The 18,363-nt window shown below is 48.7% G+C and overlaps 1 protein-coding gene across 3 annotated transcripts in view; it reads right to left on the reverse strand.

The window, feature by feature from the left end:
* The window catches only part of LOC146197612 (putative methyltransferase DDB_G0268948), a 30,834-nt gene extending 13,410 nt beyond the window's left edge, over nucleotides 1–17,424 (reverse strand). The window contains exons 1-4 of one of the 3 annotated variants that reach the window (XM_084599520.1): nucleotides 17,291–17,424; nucleotides 4,334–4,509; nucleotides 3,466–3,626; nucleotides 1,261–1,459 (exon numbers count right to left, since the gene is read on the reverse strand). In XM_084599520.1, coding sequence (XP_084455646.1) covers nucleotides 1,261–1,459; nucleotides 3,466–3,626; nucleotides 4,334–4,509; nucleotides 17,291–17,387 — 633 coding nt within the window. In that variant the 5' untranslated portion in view covers nucleotides 17,388–17,424. Of the gene's footprint in view, nucleotides 1–1,260; nucleotides 1,460–3,465; nucleotides 3,627–4,333; nucleotides 4,510–7,038; nucleotides 7,396–15,216; nucleotides 15,351–17,290 lie in introns of those variants that run through there. The other 2 variants (XM_084599521.1, XM_084599522.1) reach the window with 2 other exon arrangements.
* Nucleotides 17,425–18,363: the final 939 nt, after the last annotated feature.

Genomic DNA, 18,363 nt, shown 5'->3' on the forward strand with positions numbered 1-18,363 from the left:
AATCACTAGAAGATGCTACGAAGAAGGAGAGGATAGTGGGTGGGTGGAGTGGCTACATATCAAGGTTCGCGGGGCTTTAAAATAACGAGGCATTCAGACTGAAAAGAAAAGCAGCAAATGTTACCGCAGAGAGAGCGACGATAGCGACGCAAAATGGAGAAGGGTTTGTCGACCTCAACGGTCAGGAATCAGGTCGCGGTCGCGCTGCTTGTAACATGCTTAATTATGTCGCTGCAGTCATAGTAGAACATGTGAAACATACACTTCGTTTTGCAAACTGTTTGCTGCACTCTGAAAGGTAAGGGCGACATGGGTCGATCAGGATGGCGTACACTACATGTTCTTTCAACGTGCCTGTCGACAACGCTATAAGGTTGTGGAACGAACATAATCATGCTGTTCACATAATTCCGACTGGCCCAGATCGCCCTTACCTTTCGTTGTGAAAGGATGTACACTTGTTGGGATCCACCTGCCACGCTACCGAAACGAATGTCAGGCCAACGTTGATGAAGTCGCTCGCAAGCGCAAAGGGGGCCGTCGTTCAAAGTACCGGCCATTAGAGCAGCAGAACGCGGAGAATCGACACGCACAGCAAACTGGCAAAGGGAGCAGCGGCCAAAGAGATGAGAGAGCGACGTTCCACCCAAACATGGGCGCAAAGGCAGAGTGCACGACAAAGCAGTAATGCAGGTGACGCTCGCGAAGAGCAACACGGAGTATCTGCGTGTTTGCTACCCCAAAACACTCAGCTTCTCGAAACAGAACATCTTGATATCAAGGCGTTCCCCATGACAGCAGTGTGCGGATAAATGTATTAGGTCAGAAGAGGTTGCACTGCGCATGAATACATAACGCTGAAAAGAAAAAAGACAGCCGATCAGCCGCCCAATATTAGATTTCGTGTCTGAAAAAAAAAAAAAAAAAAAAAAAAAGCCTTCCTATACCATCGACTGTCTAATTTTAGCGATATGCATCAGCTATCCTAATCTCAGTAAGTGTGTTGTGCAGTAGATCATTTCTAACAGTGATGAAGGATATGTTATGGTCGTGTGGATGGCTGTGTATAATTTGTGTGAAGCAGAGGCTGCAGCCGATCAGCTCTCGTTGCGACCGTGATTCGACACCGAGTTCTTGGTTTTAGCGCCAGCTCATCGAATTGGCACTACAAAGTGCATGTGGCAACCCTACAAAGAGAAAACAACACTGCTGAGACTCTAATAGACGTCTCCATTGGGCGTTAATGGGTAAGTGCAGCACCTCCTCTAGGCAGTTCTGAAGGCCAGGTTCGGCGATGGTGCGCAGCCGGTAGAGCGACGGGCAGAACACGCCGCCAGCCACCAGCACCCGACGCACTTCGGCGAAGAAGGAGTCCCAGTGGAACCAGTGCAGCGCGTTCACCGTCACCACCAGAGCCACGGAGCCGGCATCGAAGGGCAGCGATTCTGCCTTGGCCACCCTGCGCTCGTAATGACGTGCGCGCCCTCGGCGGTAAACATCGGAGTGAGTTACTGACAATGATGTCGCCAGCCGCCGCACCTAGACTTTTAACCAGATAGCGCTTGAGCGCGCGTTCGCCGAAAACCCTACAGTCGCAATAAAACCCTTGATTAGTCAACACACTGATAATTAGACTAGCCATGAAGTCATTGAACCGTCGTTACGAAGTGTCTTTTAGGAAATGAAAACACTCTTGCTGAAAAGAAAAAGCCGAACGGTGATCTATACTTGTGCCCCTTCGATCGGCTGCAAGCCGAGCGCGCTACCTTTGTACCACTGATGAGTGTTGTTCAGTGCGATATGGTTTAGAGGACTTATGTGACCGCCCCACACCTTAGAGTGCACAGTAACCACACATTATATTACAGTAACAGTCAATTGAAACCAATCACCACATTACCCTACCCACAAGTAAGCTCATGGAGTGGTTGCCTCGCCTTGGGGCAGCCCTCGTGCGCGGCAAACCCGTTACCAACTTTAAGGCTGAAAAAGCTGCGAATAAATTATTCTCTCTCTCTCTCTCTCTTTCATGTGAAATTAAGATCGCTAAGTGGCACTACTATTAGGCGGTATTAAGTGCACTAATACTTAAATATACTACTTCGGACTACTGATTAGCTACTACTTAGCCTTACTATACTCAGCCCAACCACTTAGCGATCTACTTAGCTCTACTGCTTAGCCCTGCTTCTTGACACTGTTATTTAGCCTTGCTACTTAGCTACTAAATAAGGCCGACACTTAGCAACAACGCATAACTTTTAGAGGGCAATGCTATCGCGTCAACTATTTTTAATTGCAGTCGCAGCAGCAGCTGGAGCCGAGCTAAAACACTCGCACGTTATTGCAGACTCTTTCCTTTTAATGCTGTCAGCTAGGCTGACTAAATGATCGATTAATCAAATTCAAGTACCGGCAATGTACCGTAATGCATGGGCAGCATAGTGGCAAAGCTTCGTCGGAATCGGGGGCCATACCTAAACCGCCTGCACTTGGTGAGCAACCACGGAGCAGCATCTCATATTTCGCCGGGAACATCCGATGCCCGGGGGCCACAATTGCAAGAGGCCAACGCGCCATGGCCAGCCTATAAGCTGTCCTGGAGGTGACCAGCGAAGCCAGTGGTGACGCGGGCAGTAATATTGTGCGCATAAAGAGGTCATTTCTGCCGTACAAGAATATTCTCAGTCAGTACATCGAGCCGCGAAATATACTGGCACAAGGAGCACGCTCGCACCACAGTCAAAGCGTGCACCATTTTAAATTCGGATTCCACCTATCCGTAGCCATACTGTCATAAGCTACGTCAGCTAGGTCCCTGGATAGTAAACTTGGCAGCTGATGTGTGATATGTGAGGTCTCATTGTACCCGCGTGCCTTTCGTGCAAGCGTCGTCCTCCGGTAAATTTATTCATGTTGAAGGCCTGCACTCATGCCCATCCTCTGCTAACTGAGCTAGCTGCCATGATCACGGCTGCCTCACTCGAAAAGCCGACTGCGTGAGACTGGCGGTAGTGATCAGCTAGGTGATCTACGTCCGGGAAAGCAATTTTTTGAGCTTCACTATCCAGCTGCCGAAACGAAGCCCATGAATTCTAGTTTAGCGACTGGAAGCCGTATACCCACTCTAGCTACCAGTCAACACAGTTAATAAGCGCCGCCTTTCGCGCTGTCCTGGAATGTATGTACAGTTGCAAACAAATGCAAACGGAGCACGCCTTTTGTTTCCTTCTAAGATATTTTCGCGTGCTGCCTAATTAAAACCTTTAGCTATACGGTAGATACATGCTGTAAGTACATCATCATCATCATCATCATGAGTACATGTGATAGTGGTCGTTAGTGTGCATCTCCTGGACAAGAAATACTTCCTCATATCTCCGATATGGAAGGCGTGCTTGCATTTATAACGAAATGGCGTGCTTTGTTCATTTATGTTCGCAGATGTAACAAGATGTTGCTCACTCGAAGCTGGCGTTCTTGGCGGTGCAGGAGGTTCGGGCAATAGAGACCTGCGTCTCGCTGATGTCGGTGCCCACTACCTTCCTGAAGTGCGGACAGAACAGCTCCGTGCTCTGTCCAGGACCGCACCCGACGTCGACACACACGCCATCTTTGCACGAAACCTGGCACGCAGTAAAAAGCGGATAAAAGAAAACTTCAGAGAAAACTAAAAATAAGCCTATATGCCTGCAACCGCCCTTTGTCTCGACACATTGGAAATACTTCACAAATAATAGAGAGATTTAGCACACCGTGATCCGCGATCCGCTACCGTGGACAGCCACCGCGCGTTCCATTGCGCATGCCCAGATCACTTTGATGCCGATAGATGGCGCCACATACTTGATGTCGGCACATTGACCTGGCGCATCGGAACCAATCAGCTTGAACGCCCCGCCCACGAGCGGTAGAGTGTCACGGTGGCGGATCGCGGATCACGGTATGCTAAATCTCTCTAATTACCTGTTTTATTCAAGGCGCGCATACGCACATCTTTTACCAAAGAAAATAATAGTAAGGTGTTCGCCGTCTGAGGTACATAAAATATTAATGCTGAGCAAACAGACCACTAACTGCCATTATATCCTACAGTATTTTTGCCGGTGCCTAGTTCAGCACAACTCTTCATATTTTCAAAGGTCATCAAGCGATGACAAAATTTATTTTCCAACAAAAATAATTTGGGTGAATGCCATTATCTGTGGAATTAAAAGGCATGATTTTTTTTTCCCAGCGGTTAGAGAGGAGCAGTCTACTTTTTGTCATGAGGAATTCTGTGTGGCAGTCAGTAGAGACAAGTTGCAACCAACTATTGGCCCTGTACGTATACCGTTCCGTTGGCGTACTTGACGATGTCCGCCACCATGGATGTAGGCACGATAGGCCTTGAGGCCTTGTATCGTGCTGACAGGTCTCCTCCCACGAAGCAGCGTCTGTAAGATTCCTCGAGGCTGCTAGCGGGACGTTCGCCACCGCCGTGCGGCATCGCGGCGGCACTCGACATTCCTGCAGCCAAGTCGCGACGCACTGTCGCAATAAGGGCTTTCTTTCAAGAAATGAGAAGTTTGATTAGAATTTCATTCTTTTTACAAGAAAACATCAACAGTGCTCAACAGCTGCTCTCATTACACGTTAACAGCGCAAACAACATAAGAGAAGAGGACGACACAACGGGCGCAGCGCTCGTAGTGTCGTCCTCTTTTCTTATGTTCTCTATACATTGTTTGTGCTGTTAACCTGTAATGAATCAGCACCAAGCCCAATGTGCTGTTCTAGCTTTTCTCAGACGTTAGCATAGGCCGTTATTTAGCAAGTTGCGTCGTATAATCAGTGCCAAATTACATGCGTTACCTGCATGTATACGATTCGCCACCATCATGAGCGACAACAGGCGCGGCCGCAGCGCAGCATCAGTCAAAGTAGCGAGCATTTCGGCCATTTCGACGCCGTGCAATCGGCCGCCCAACGTTTCCTACCGCGAGCGTGCTCTGATGTGCCGTAATGTGTGTACGTGCGTGTGTGTGCAAACGCTGGCCAAGCCCGGCGCTCGAGGGAGAGAGCGTCGCCCTCGCCCGTCAGCAGGAGGTGGAGAAGTGTTGTCGCGCCACCGTGATCGAGTCATCAGAGCTTGCTCTGACATGAATTTTTCTCCCTTTCCCTCTGAACTGATGAGCGTATAAAAAGCAGCAGCTGATTCCGACAGCATGTAGTGACTCCCCTGATGGGGCTGGGACAGGTAGGTCACCGCCGCTTGCGGCGGGGGCTTGCCTGCCATCGAATTTTTATCTGTTGTAGGCCGTCATTGCACTCGCCACTGCTTCGGTGGTGAACGACGGCTGTTGTTGCGGCGCGCGTCTTTCTCTCCCTCTTCATTTTCTTTCTTCTCTATTTTCCCTTCTGTCCGCCCGAGTCAGCGGAAGTGGCTTAGCTACAGAGCCAGTAGCAGGCCCGTGCATTTTCTTTTCCTTCTTCCTACAGCCACAACAACAACGCTGCGAGAGAGACGTCGCAGAGACGATGCCAGACACGAGCTTTGTGAGCGTGTCAGTTTTTTCTCCGGGCCAGCTTTTCTGCCCGTTTCTACGTTATGCTTTATTAAACGCAGTTTTTGTTAGTCGACGCCTCGTATTTGCCAGGACAGCCTTCCGCCGAACCACGGAGCCGCGGGCCAACGCTACCGATGGGGCCTCGAGCCACATCTAACAATACGCATACGTGCGCGGATATGACGAACTTACAAGTTATAGCGCGATCAAAGTGGTTTTTGAATCCTTATTACAATTACACATACCACAAGAACGTCCCGAAAGAAAGCACCAGTATACCTGCAAATGAGATTCGCCTGGAACTAACGATTAAGCGAATAGCAAGGTGTAGTGGGCCAACATTACTTACTTCAGTCAGACCTTATGGTCCCTTCATACCGAGAACATAATTAAAAATGCTAATCGCATGCTAGGCTACTTACGTCGCCATTTATTTAATGTTCCTTCTCACTTGAAACTGTTACTATAAAAACATTAAAAAGATTGAAACTCGTGTATGCTTCACCGGTATGGGACCCTACTCATGAGAACTTAATTACTATTCTTGAAATGGTCCAATATAACTCTGTACATTTTATCCTTGCTAACTACAACCGAACGGCCAGTATAACACCCATGAAGACTAATTTGTGCCTAGTGACATCGCGCAGAAAAGTTTTCGGCATCACCCTGTTCCACAAGTTGTATACCATCATCTCGCTTTTCGTGATCGCCTCATTCCCCGTCCAATTTATGTATCCAATCGCATTGACCATCAACATAAAGTAAGAATTTTATCATGTAACACGAAATGCTTCCGACAATCTTTCCTGTCGCGAACCTCACGAGACTGGAACCACCTTCCCGCAGAAATTGTTGGCATTACTAACTATGAGAAGTTCCGCGTAGCTCTATATCTAACTGTATACTCAGGTGCTATTTGACATTCATGTACGTACTGTACTCCCTTCATTTTTGTGTATTTACTACTCCCCCTCTGTAATGCCTTTGGCCCTGAGGGGTAATGTAAAAAAATAACTAGACAAGGATGCGCAAGGGACACCGCCGACGGAAGCCATTAAAGATGTCACTTTTACCCATTAATAATTATTCGTTATTAACGATGCGCCCTTAATGGTGCTCCCATTCCCAGACACCCTTAGAGTGAGCGGGGGCAGCTGCTCCAGTCGCAAAGGAGATGCCCTCGACTTGCGTGGCAAGCTCAGCCGAAAGTCAACTACAGTGAAAGAAGGGGGTGGCCGTTTGGTGCCCAGCTTTCGCCCGTTCAAGCCAGAGTAAGGGTTGGAGTCAGAAGTAACAAACAAAAATAAACTTTATACACAGCAAGAGACAATACGGAGGAATACACAAGAACACATAAAATGCACAGACGAGAGGTTCACAGAAAAGCAACGCTAAGCATGCAACTAAGAAGCATTCAATAACACACAGGCTTACAGCACAGAATGATACACGAGAGAGTCCAATAAATGAACACCAAATTGTTCACCGACCACTATTGCAGACCGACGCCTGGAGAGTCACGATGTGACCGCCATGGAAGACCAGCGCCGCTCCCTCGTAGATCTGTGGGCTTGGCAGCAGCACTTGCGAACGCGCCGCAATACTAGCTCACACACTGACTCAGGGTGCGTTCCAATTCTTAGAAGTCTACCAAGACGGCTCCGTAGACGTCTACGTTCGCGTAATGGAACGCGTCTACCTGTCTACGCCTGGCGTCACCTCGCGGCAGAGGTTGAACTAAAACGTTTGAATAACTATTATAACGTTGTTTTCTTTAAAGCTTTACGACAATACAGGTGAAAACCATGTTTTTAACGATTCGCCGATTTTCGCAGCAACAATATTGCAAGTTAAATCGCCACAACAAAGACAGATTATTAATCGTTTAACTTGTAGCAGATCGACTTCTCACGCAATGGGGCCGCTCACGGCTGGACGGAAGAGAACGTTTGCCCGTTTTTTTTTTACTTTTTTATTACTGATGCTGAAGTGTACATGCTTCTCAGATGTCTCATGCACACAGCTGTAAGAATGAAAGCGTGCAAAATACTGTAAACTTGAGATAATTACGGACGAAAGGTGGTAACAGACTACAGCAAAAAGAAAAATTTTGTGCCGTTACACTTGTCTGAAGTCACTAGGCGAGGAAACTCAAGACAGCAACTCGTTTTAATAATATACAGGAACAAAAAAATCAATGCGCAACAAACCGGCATTGTCAAGCGAGTTCGTTCTTCCGAGATTAACTGAAAATCCGCGGAAGAGAAATATGAGACACTGAAAAGGTTCAGGCTGTTTAGCCTATCTAGCTGATCACAGTTAATCACTAAACTTTTGCCGCTGTTAGGCATGTTGTCTAAAATACATAAATGTCTGTTGCACTTTATGCCTTGCATCCGTACAGAACTGCGGGCTTCAGCATTCGATCCGGCTGCATTGGCTTAGCGGTTATGGCACTCGACTGTCGAACGCAATGATGCGAGATGGAATTCTGGCCGCGGAGGCCATATTTTAATGCAGGCGAAAAGCAAGGCACCCGTGTGCTGCGCGATGTTATGGCAGTTTAAAGAACCCGAGGTGGTAGGAATTTGCGGAGCCCTCCACATAACCTGAGTCGCTGGGCGCGCTGAGTCACCGCGTGTAGCAAATAAACGGGAACTGCGTAAAAAATCGTATCATGGTAGTTTGCGGTTCTAGTGACTGATGATTTATTGGTGTGTGATGGGCGCTGAGGAGTTATTGTAATCATTTCAATGAATTTATTGCTTAAAGAAATGAACAAATCGGTAAAATGGGGGTTCAAAGTTGTCAAAATGCTCGGAATGAAAGCCAATGCTTTATGACGCTAATTAAAAAAATAGTGTTTAATTATACAATCAATAGAAATAATAGAAATAAATGATAAAGAGGACTTCAAAGGCAACAAAATTCTCTTCAATGAAACTCTAATGCTTAATTATGCTAATTTAGAACATTTAGAGCGTGTAACTGATCAGGTAATTGAAATAATTAAAAATGAAAAATTAGTTCAAAGGTGCCAATTATGCTCCGAATAGAAAGCTAATGTTTGCTGATGCTAAGCATCGATGTATCAAAAATTGGAAAATTAAAAGAATATAAAATAACACAGTAAAAAACATTGTCCCTGTGTATAAACGCTATATGGCCAATATAGGTCGGGACCAGTATTTCCTCCCCCAAAATATTATATATATTTACCAGCACCACCATGCTCGCTATCACGTCGTACCTTAACGGCGGCGTTTAAGGGTCCCCCTAATTTTCCCATTTCTGGTCAATATATACCAGCAATAAAATTATTGCCCAACTAACTTTCCATGGACCAACACAGCAAATTGAGAAGGCCGGTCAGCTGGCTCCTATCCGCCGCGAATACGTTAGACGCCGATGAACAAGAACTCACCATTATAGCTGAAGGACACATATAGGAAGAAGGAAATAGACACAAGAATAAAATATCTTAAATCAACATGAGACAAATAGAATGTGCAGAGTATGTGGACGCAGCGAATACTTGAGATCGCGGCAGTGGCTATCCTCTCAGCCCTGTACGCGACCCTCTCCGTGATTAGACAAATCCATTTTTTTTTTTCCGAATCTGCTTCAGCTCTCAGCGTTATGTCTACAGGTATTCTTAGTGTTTTTCAGTGCACCGCGTATGTTTATACATTCCATATCTGCCACCCAGTATTAATCTGTTTTCGATTTTCTATATAATGCCATTGTAAGGAAATCGCACACCAGAGACGAATTTCAATCGCACACTTGAAACAAGGGAATGCTACTCCGCCGTGAAGTGCTCCGGAATTAGGAGAGCGAGGTTTGAGAACAACATGATAATATATCATCTCAAAAATGTACTTATTCGACGAAACACGTCGCGCTGAGTTCTAGCTTTTTTAGGCCCCGCTCCCTTGACAGCATTATTATTGTCAACTTCATTCATACACGTACAGAATCTTTAATCTTCAATTTATTTCATCGATAAAGCAGGCTTAGCGCAAGAAACATCTTTCCAAAATGCGCATGTTAAGTACTGGCATGGGGCTCTCTGATTAGTGAACGCCTGTATTAGAAACCTTCTCGTTTTAAATGTCTATAGGAGCCGCAACCCTATTATTTTTTTTTGTTTTGTTTTCCTATAATGCACTGGAATTTCGTCAAAGCACACCATATATATATATTTTTTTTTCGGTGCCTCTCCAGTATAGGTTTTCACTGCGGGATCGCAGACGTCTACAGTGCGCAGTCGCACTGCTCCCCCTGAATCGACACACAGCACGGCAAAAACAGCAGAAGTCCGCTGTGGCAGCGCGTGAACGGTATATTTTATTGCGAGGTTACGCGTAAGCTTGCATAAACAGGGTGCCGTGAATTCCAGCCGTTTAGACCGCGGGTGCCCTTGAGTGCTCGGCATACCCATGTCGCCCCATGTTCACGCGTAAGCTTGCATATACAGGGTAACGTGAATTCCAGCCGTTTAGCCAGCGGGTATCCTTGATTGCTCTGCATACAGCGCCGTACTACATTACCCTGTACCTTCGCATGTCGCCCCATAGTCACGCGTAAGTTTGCTTATACAGGGTGACGTGAATTCCAGCCGTTTAGCCCGCTGGTGCCCTTGAGTGGTGACGTGAATTCCAGCCGTTTAACCTGCAGGTTCCCATTCCATGCTCTGCACACAGCCCCCGTATTACATTCCCCTGTAGCTTCGCATGTCGCCCCATGGTCACGCGTAAACTTGCATAAACAGGGTGATGTCAATTCCAGCCGTTTAGCCCGCGGGTGCCCTTGCGTGCTCTGCATACAGCCCCCGTACTGCATTCCCCTGTAGCTTGGCATGTCGCCCCGTGGTCACGCGTAAGCTCGTATAAACAGGGTGACGTGAACTCCAGCCGTTTAGCCTGCGGGTGCCCTTGAGTGCCCTGCATAAAGCCCCCGTACTACATTCCCCTGTAGCTTCGCATGTCATCCCATGGTCACGCATAAGCTTGCATATACAGGGTGACGTCAGTTCCAGTCGTTTAGCCCGCGGGTGCCCTTGATTGCTCTGCATACAGCCCCGTACTACATTCCGCTGTAGCTTCGCATGTCGTCCCATGGTCACGCTTAAGTTTGTATATACAGGGTGGCGTGAATTCCAGTCGTTTAGCCCACGGATGCCCTTGCGTGCTCTGCATACAGCCCCCGTACTGCATTCCCCTGTAGCTTCGCATGTCGCCCCATGATCACGCGTAAGCTTGCATAAACAAGGTGACGTGAATTCCAGCCGTTTAACCTGCAGGTTCCCATTTCATGCTCTGCACACAGCCCCCGTATTACATTCCCCTGTAGCTTCGCATGTCGCCCCGTGGTCACGCGTAAGCTTGCATAATCAGGGTGACGTGAATTCCATCCGTTTAGTCCGCGGGTATCCTTGCATGCAGCCCCCGTACTACCTTCCCCTGTAGCTTCGCATGTCGCCCCGTGGTCACGCGTAAGCTTGCATAATCAGGGTGGCGTGAATTCCATCCGTTTAGTCCGCGGGTATCCTTGCATGCAGCCCCCGTACTACCTTCCCCTGTAGCTTCGCATGTCGCCCCGTGGTCACGCGTAAGCTTGCATAATCAGGGTGACGTGAATTCCATCCGTTTAGTCCGCGGGTATCCTTGCATGCAGCCCCCGTACTACCTTCCCCTGTAGCTTCGCATGTCGCCCCGTGGTCACGCGTAAGCTTGCATAATCAGGGTGACGTGAATTCCATCCGTTTAGTCCGCGGGTATCCTTGCATGCAGCCCCCGTACTACCTTCCCCTGTAGCTTCGCATGTCGCCCCGTGGTCACGCGTAAGCTTGCATAATCAGGGTGACGTGAATTCCAGCCGTTTAGTCCGCGGGTATCCTTGCATGCAGCCCCCGTACTACCTTCCCCTGTAGCTTCGCATGTCGCCCCGTGGTCACGCGTAAGCTTGCATAATCAGGGTGACGTGAATTCCAGCCGTTTAGTCCGCGGGTATCCTTGCATGCAGCCCCCGTACTACCTTCCCCTGTAGCTTCGCATGTCGCCCCGTGGTCACGCGTAAGCTTGCATAAACAGGGTGACGTGAATTCCAGCCGTTTAGTCCGCGGGTATCCTTGCATGCAGCCCCCGTACTACCTTCCCCTGTAGCTTCGCATGTCGCCCCGTGGTCACGCGTAAGCTTGCATAATCAGGGTGACGTGAATTCCAGCCGTTTAGTCCGCGGGTATCCTTGCATGCAGCCCCCGTACTACCTTCCCCTGTAGCTTCGCATGTCGCCCCGTGGTCACGCGTAAGCTTGCATAATCAGGGTGACGTGAATTCCAGCCGTTTAGTCCGCGGGTATCCTTGCATGCAGCCCCCGTACTACCTTCCCCTGTAGCTTCGCATGTCGCCCCGTGGTCACGCGTAAGCTTGCATAATCAGGGTGACGTGAATTCCAGCCGTTTAGTCCGCGGGTATCCTTGCATGCAGCCCCCGTACTACCTTCCCCTGTAGCTTCGCATGTCGCCCCGTGGTCACGCGTAAGCTTGCATAATCAGGGTGACGTGAATTCCAGCCGTTTAGTCCGCGGGTATCCTTGCATGCAGCCCCCGTACTACCTTCCCCTGTAGCTTCGCATGTCGCCCCGTGGTCACGCGTAAGCTTGCATAAACAGGGTGACGTGAATTCCAGCCGTTTAGTCCGCGGGTATCCTTGCATGCAGCCCCCGTACTACCTTCCCCTGTAGCTTCGCATGTCGCCCCGTGGTCACGCGTAAGCTTGCATAATCAGGGTGACGTGAATTCCAGCCGTTTAGTCCGCGGGTATCCTTGCATGCAGCCCCCGTACTACCTTCCCCTGTAGCTTCGCATGTCGCCCCGTGGTCACGCGTAAGCTTGCATAAACAGGGTGACGTGAATTCCAGCCGTTTAGTCCGCGGGTATCCTTGCATGCAGCCCCCGTACTACCTTCCCCTGTAGCTTCGCATGTCGCCCCGTGGTCACGCGTAAGCTTGCATAATCAGGGTGACGTGAATTCCAGCCGTTTAGTCCGCGGGTATCCTTGCATGCAGCCCCCGTACTACCTTCCCCTGTAGCTTCGCATGTCGCCCCGTGGTCACGCGTAAGCTTGCATAATCAGGGTGACGTGAATTCCAGCCGTTTAGTCCGCGGGTATCCTTGCATGCAGCCCCCGTACTACCTTCCCCTGTAGCTTCGCATGTCGCCCCGTGGTCACGCGTAAGCTTGCATAATCAGGGTGACGTGAATTCCATCCGTTTAGTCCGCGGGTATCCTTGCATGCAGCCCCCGTACTACCTTCCCCTGTAGCTTCGCATGTCGCCCCGTGGTCACGCGTAAGCTTGCATAATCAGGGTGACGTGAATTCCAGCCGTTTAGTCCGCGGGTATCCTTGCATGCAGCCCCCGTACTACCTTCCCCTGTAGCTTCGCATGTCGCCCCGTGGTCACGCGTAAGCTTGCATAATCAGGGTGACGTGAATTCCAGCCGTTTAGTCCGCGGGTATCCTTGCATTCAGCCCCCGTACTACCTTCCCCTGTAGCTTCGCATGTCGCCCCGTGGTCACGCGTAAGCTTGCATAAACAGGGTGACGTGAATTCCAGCCGTTTAGTCCGCGGGTATCCTTGCATGCAGCCCCCGTACTACCTTCCCCTGTAGCTTCGCATGTCGCCCCGTGGTCACGCGTAAGCTTGCATAATCAGGGTGACGTGAATTCCAGCCGTTTAGTCCGCGGGTATCCTTGCATGCAGCCCCCGTACTACCTTCCCCTGTAGCTTCGCATGTCGCCCCGTGGTCACGCGTAAGCTTGCATAATCAGGGTGACGTGAATTCCATCCGTTTAGTCCGCGGGTATCCTTGCATGCAGCCCCCGTACTACCTTCCCCTGTAGCTTCGCATGTCGCCCCGTGGTCACGCGTAAGCTTGCATAATCAGGGTGACGTGAATTCCATCCGTTTAGTCCGCGGGTATCCTTGCATGCAGCCCCCGTACTACCTTCCCCTGTAGCTTCGCATGTCGCCCCGTGGTCACGCGTAAGCTTGCATAATCAGGGTGACGTGAATTCCAGCCGTTTAGTCCGCGGGTATCCTTGCATGCAGCCCCCGTACTACCTTCCCCTGTAGCTTCGCATGTCGCCCCGTGGTCACGCGTAAGCTTGCATAATCAGGGTGACGTGAATTCCAGCCGTTTAGTCCGCGGGTATCCTTGCATGCAGCCCCCGTACTACCTTCCCCTGTAGCTTCGCATGTCGCCCCGTGGTCACGCGTAAGCTTGCATAAACAGGGTGACGTGAATTCCAGCCGTTTAGTCCGCGGGTATCCTTGCATGCAGCCCCCGTACTACCTTCCCCTGTAGCTTCGCATGTCGCCCCGTGGTCACGCGTAAGCTTGCATAATCAGGGTGACGTGAATTCCAGCCGTTTAGTCCGCGGGTATCCTTGCATGCAGCCCCCGTACTACCTTCCCCTGTAGCTTCGCATGTCGCCCCGTGGTCACGCATAAGCTTGCATAAACAGGGTGACGTGAATTCCAGCCGTTTAGCCCACGGGTGCCCTTGAGTGCTCTGCATACAGCCCCCGTACTACTGTAGCTTCGCATGTCGCCCCAATGCTCATAGGCTAATTATTATCTGTTACGCCCTACCTATTACATTCTGCAACAACTGCAGAGATGTCAGTAATAATTGCTTCCCCCAAAATATCTCTAAAGCCCTAAATATACTACACAGACCGCATACCCTATTTTCTCAAGGTATGCAAAGTCCTATACATATCACACATTCTTATTTCTCATGTCGTGCGGTATGCTACGAACGGTGCAAAAACGCTGTCAGATAATTCGGTGCGAAAGGTCATTCTGCAGTCTTTTAAAACTGCTTTAAGTCATATATGAAAAGTAGCAGAATGACATCGAATTTCGCTTTTGATCTATCTCCCGCTTACGGTGTGAGTTAAAATTTATCGCTTTTAGACGCTCGGAAATTATACGGATTTTCTCACCTTAATAATGCTGAATTGTTTTTTTCCGTACCATAAAGATTTGGCTTTTTTACATTTCTGCGACGCTTTTGAACCGGGCTATGTGATCCTAGCTGCTGTGAGTCTTAAAGTCCTGTCTGCGCGCTGATGTTTCGTCATGACCTGCAACTTAGAGGAATGAAGCTCAAAACTTTCATCGCACTGAGTCAAGGCGGCAGCTCGAGCAAGTTGGTACAGCATTTCAATGAAAAGTGAACCAACGCAGAACACGGGATGAAAGGTATAGAAAACAACGTGCTATTTCACGTTTATTCCGCCATGGAGAGAAATATATACCTGAAAAAGGAAAGACAACCGAACAAAGACAAAACATGACAGAGAATTCGATAGATTAAACGCAATCATCTGTCAGAAGATAGCCGATTTCTTTGTTGAGCAGCCTGACAGAAGGCTGTCAGACAAAGCCAATTTTCATGAACAGCTAATGCGAGTTATGGACTATCACATAAATGTGCGAAACATTGACTTCAAAGCATTCCGCGCATAAACCAAATAGGATCAGCCCCAGTTGTTTTTGCTGCTGGTCCCAAGGTCGCGGGCTCAATCTCTGCTGCGGTGGCCGTATCTCATTACAGGCAAAATACAAGAAAAGAAAAAAAAAATATTGTTACGGGGTAGTTCAGCTTGTAGCAGAGGGCGGACACCGAAGACAAGGCTTTCAAACAGACGTCCTCTGCAGGCACCAGCCGACGCTGTTGAACGTCACGAGAGTCTTCTTCTTCTTTCCTGATGCGTATGCACCGCCTAATGTGACAATATGAACGATTTAGCATGGTTAGGCGGAATGCGAATTTGGTGCATAGCACTTTAACCGACGTGGAATCCGTGGTTTGAGGTGCCAGTTGTGTTTTCTGCCCCCAAAAAACTGGGTGGGTCATGTGCATTAATAGGGAAGAAAATGAAAGGACAATGTGTGAAGAAGCATGCAAAGAGTTTTTTTGGATGTCGGGTGGGAGTGATTTATGAGGCTCCTCTGACGTGCGGTAAAGTATATATAGGGCAAACTGGAAGATGCATCAATGATAGAATGAGGGAACACGAGAAGTCCATGGAAAATGGCAAGGGGTCAAATTTACCCCTGCACTGTCAGAAGTGCAAGTGTGAGCCGTTGTTTAGCAAGCTTAACATATTAGGAAAGAGTCGGGATAAGATGGCGCGGGAAATTTTAGAGGCTTACTGGATACAGAAGAAAGAAGAAGAATGTATTAGTGAAGCTTCGTTGAGCTTACGTAGAAAAGAATTTACTTTTATTGAGCAATCCTCCTGAGTTATGCAAAGAATGAGATTATTATCGGGCCTCAAGCTGTTATTCTTGGACTCCTCTTACGTTTTGGGGCCAAGGTAGTTTAAAGAGTCTTTTCCCTCAAGTACATGGGCTTCGTGGCTTCGTAGACGTTGGCAGGTTAAAGCTTTTCAATACATAGGGACTACACAAGTTATGTGGTGTGGATGGACATGTCCTACTGTATATGTGTGGCGGTGGTTTTTAGTGTATGACTATGTGACTATGTGGTGATATTTGCTTGTCCAGCGTGGTATGAGTTACTGGGCAAAGCAGAGGTGTGGAGTAACAAGAAAGTGTAGAATCTGTGACTGCCATGTTTGGACGATGTTTATGTCTGCGAGGAAGAAAGTGCCACTATCCTCTTGGCAAAGAAGAGGAAGAAGAAAAGAAGAGGAAGATGAGATTGGTAACTGCCAGGTTTGGACGATGCTTATCGTCTGCGAGGAAGAAAGTGCCACTATCCCCTTGGCAAAGAAGAGAAGAAGATGAGAAGAAGAGGAAGATGAGATGTGCCTGAGTGTAGAAGAGGAGGAGTGGTGAAGAGGAAGTGTTTGCAGTTCTTATTACAGACGGTAGTGTGCGCGTGTGTTGTGTATCTTCTCTTGTGTTTGTGTTTGCTGCGCCACGTTTCTGAATAAGATGCAGCACCAACTAGCCCCTCAAGCCGTTATTTTGTGGTTTTAAGGTTTGTAGATTCCTCAAGTCCTCGCTTCTAAACAACAAGGCGGAGATAGAGGGGGGATCGGGGGAAGAGAGAGAGGAAAAAAGAAGCATGCACATGCATCTCTCTTCACCGGGCCTTAAAGGGCGCATGAAAGCTATTTACTAGAATTATGAAACGCGCACTATAACAATAGGCATCCCATCAATCCTCTCTGCAAATCAAAAATGTTTAAGCTAGTTTCATTAGCACCAAACATATGCGCGACTGAAAACTCCTCTCTCAAAGCAATCCACGCCAGCGCCAAGAAAAAAAGAAAACAAGGCCATTTTCAGTTCCTGTTAGCTAACCAACCAACCAACTATATCTGATGACTTTTCAGCAGTAATTTCGCGTTTTAAGGAAATATTTCTTAGGGGCGCGTTCCTTGGCGAAAATAACACTAACTTCATCCCTCTCGATCGCAATTAGCATGACAGCATAACGAGAATTCGCTCCGCACCTGACACATATGTCACTTAATAAACAAGCTGCATTCGAAAGTCGCGCCACCCTCGCTACGTTTTCACAAAATTCCAGGCCACTCTCCTATCGACTGGAGCGTACATAATAAGCACTTAAGTGCCTAGATAGCGCGGCTTTCCGAATGCCTTGGCGGAAAAATCGAGGTAAAATCGACGCTAACGCGAGAGAAATTAGTAAACAGACTGGTTGAGCAAAATTGAAAGCCGGATATTACCGTCGCCTGAAGTTACGCCGTCGGAGACTTCCGATGAACGCAGCGAGTTCGCAATCACAAACGGGCGCCGACTGTTCCTCGCAAAGGCTAACCACATGATCACACGATGGTAAGAGCCGACCGCTGACCTAGAAGAAGCGGTACTGTCGGCTTCGGATTGGATTGCTATCGGCCAATACACAGCCAGCACTTAAATTTGTAGTTGTTTCTGCTAAGTTTAGCGCGTTTGTGTATCCCCGCGAGTTTTTCTTTTTTTTTTTTATATATTGCGTAAGCAATACTGCGCCAGGTTTCGAGCCGTCGCGTATACCCGGCAGACGCCACGCTTGACTTTAAGCCGCAGCTGCACCTGTGTCGACCCCGAAACCGCGCCGTAACGGAAGCGAGGAATGGGGGAGCGTTAGCTTTAGAACGAAAGCTGGCGCACCGCTCTATCCCGTCCTCTCGCACTTCGCACTCCATCGCACTCTCTCACCCCATACGATGCAAGCAAGGTCTGATCTTGCATGCGCGCGTCGAAATTCAGGCACGGGCGCCAAAGCGATGGTCGGGACGCATCACACAGGGTCCAAGGGGCGGACGGCCGCCGCGCAGGGTAAGGAATTGCGCAGTAATAAAATACGCAATAAGAGACGATCGCTAACAGGGGCGAAAGTGGAAAGAGAAATAGGAGTTCACGTCGGAGGAGGAGGATTGATGTTCTAGTTTGGGATGGGAGAAAGGGGGGTAACGTGGTGCTTTCAACTGTCTCCTCTATTGAGGGAATCACCGCCGTTGCACCACGCGGGGAATGGGTATTAAAGAAAAAGAAGGGGTGGTCGTGGCAAAGAGGGCAAATAAATCAGTTGCTATGCAGTTTTACAAGGAGTATTGCTTGCGCAACTTACCAGGTTTAACCAGAGCTAAACAATTGCCAATTTTTTTTTTTAATTGTTTCTACTGTCCCTCTTCTGTAAGCCCGTTATACTAAGAGGCACGGGCAGAGGCACTTTTTTCTTTACTTTTGTCTGCCTCACCAGAGAATATGTCCCTCTTCTGTGCGCAGGCGGCAGGAAGCGGCCCAGCTGGAGCAG

This window comes from Amblyomma maculatum, chromosome 3, assembly GCF_055883805.1.
Source record: "Amblyomma maculatum isolate TAMU_Amacu chromosome 3, ASM5588380v1, whole genome shotgun sequence".
Lineage (NCBI taxonomy): Eukaryota > Metazoa > Arthropoda > Arachnida > Ixodida > Ixodidae > Amblyomma > Amblyomma maculatum.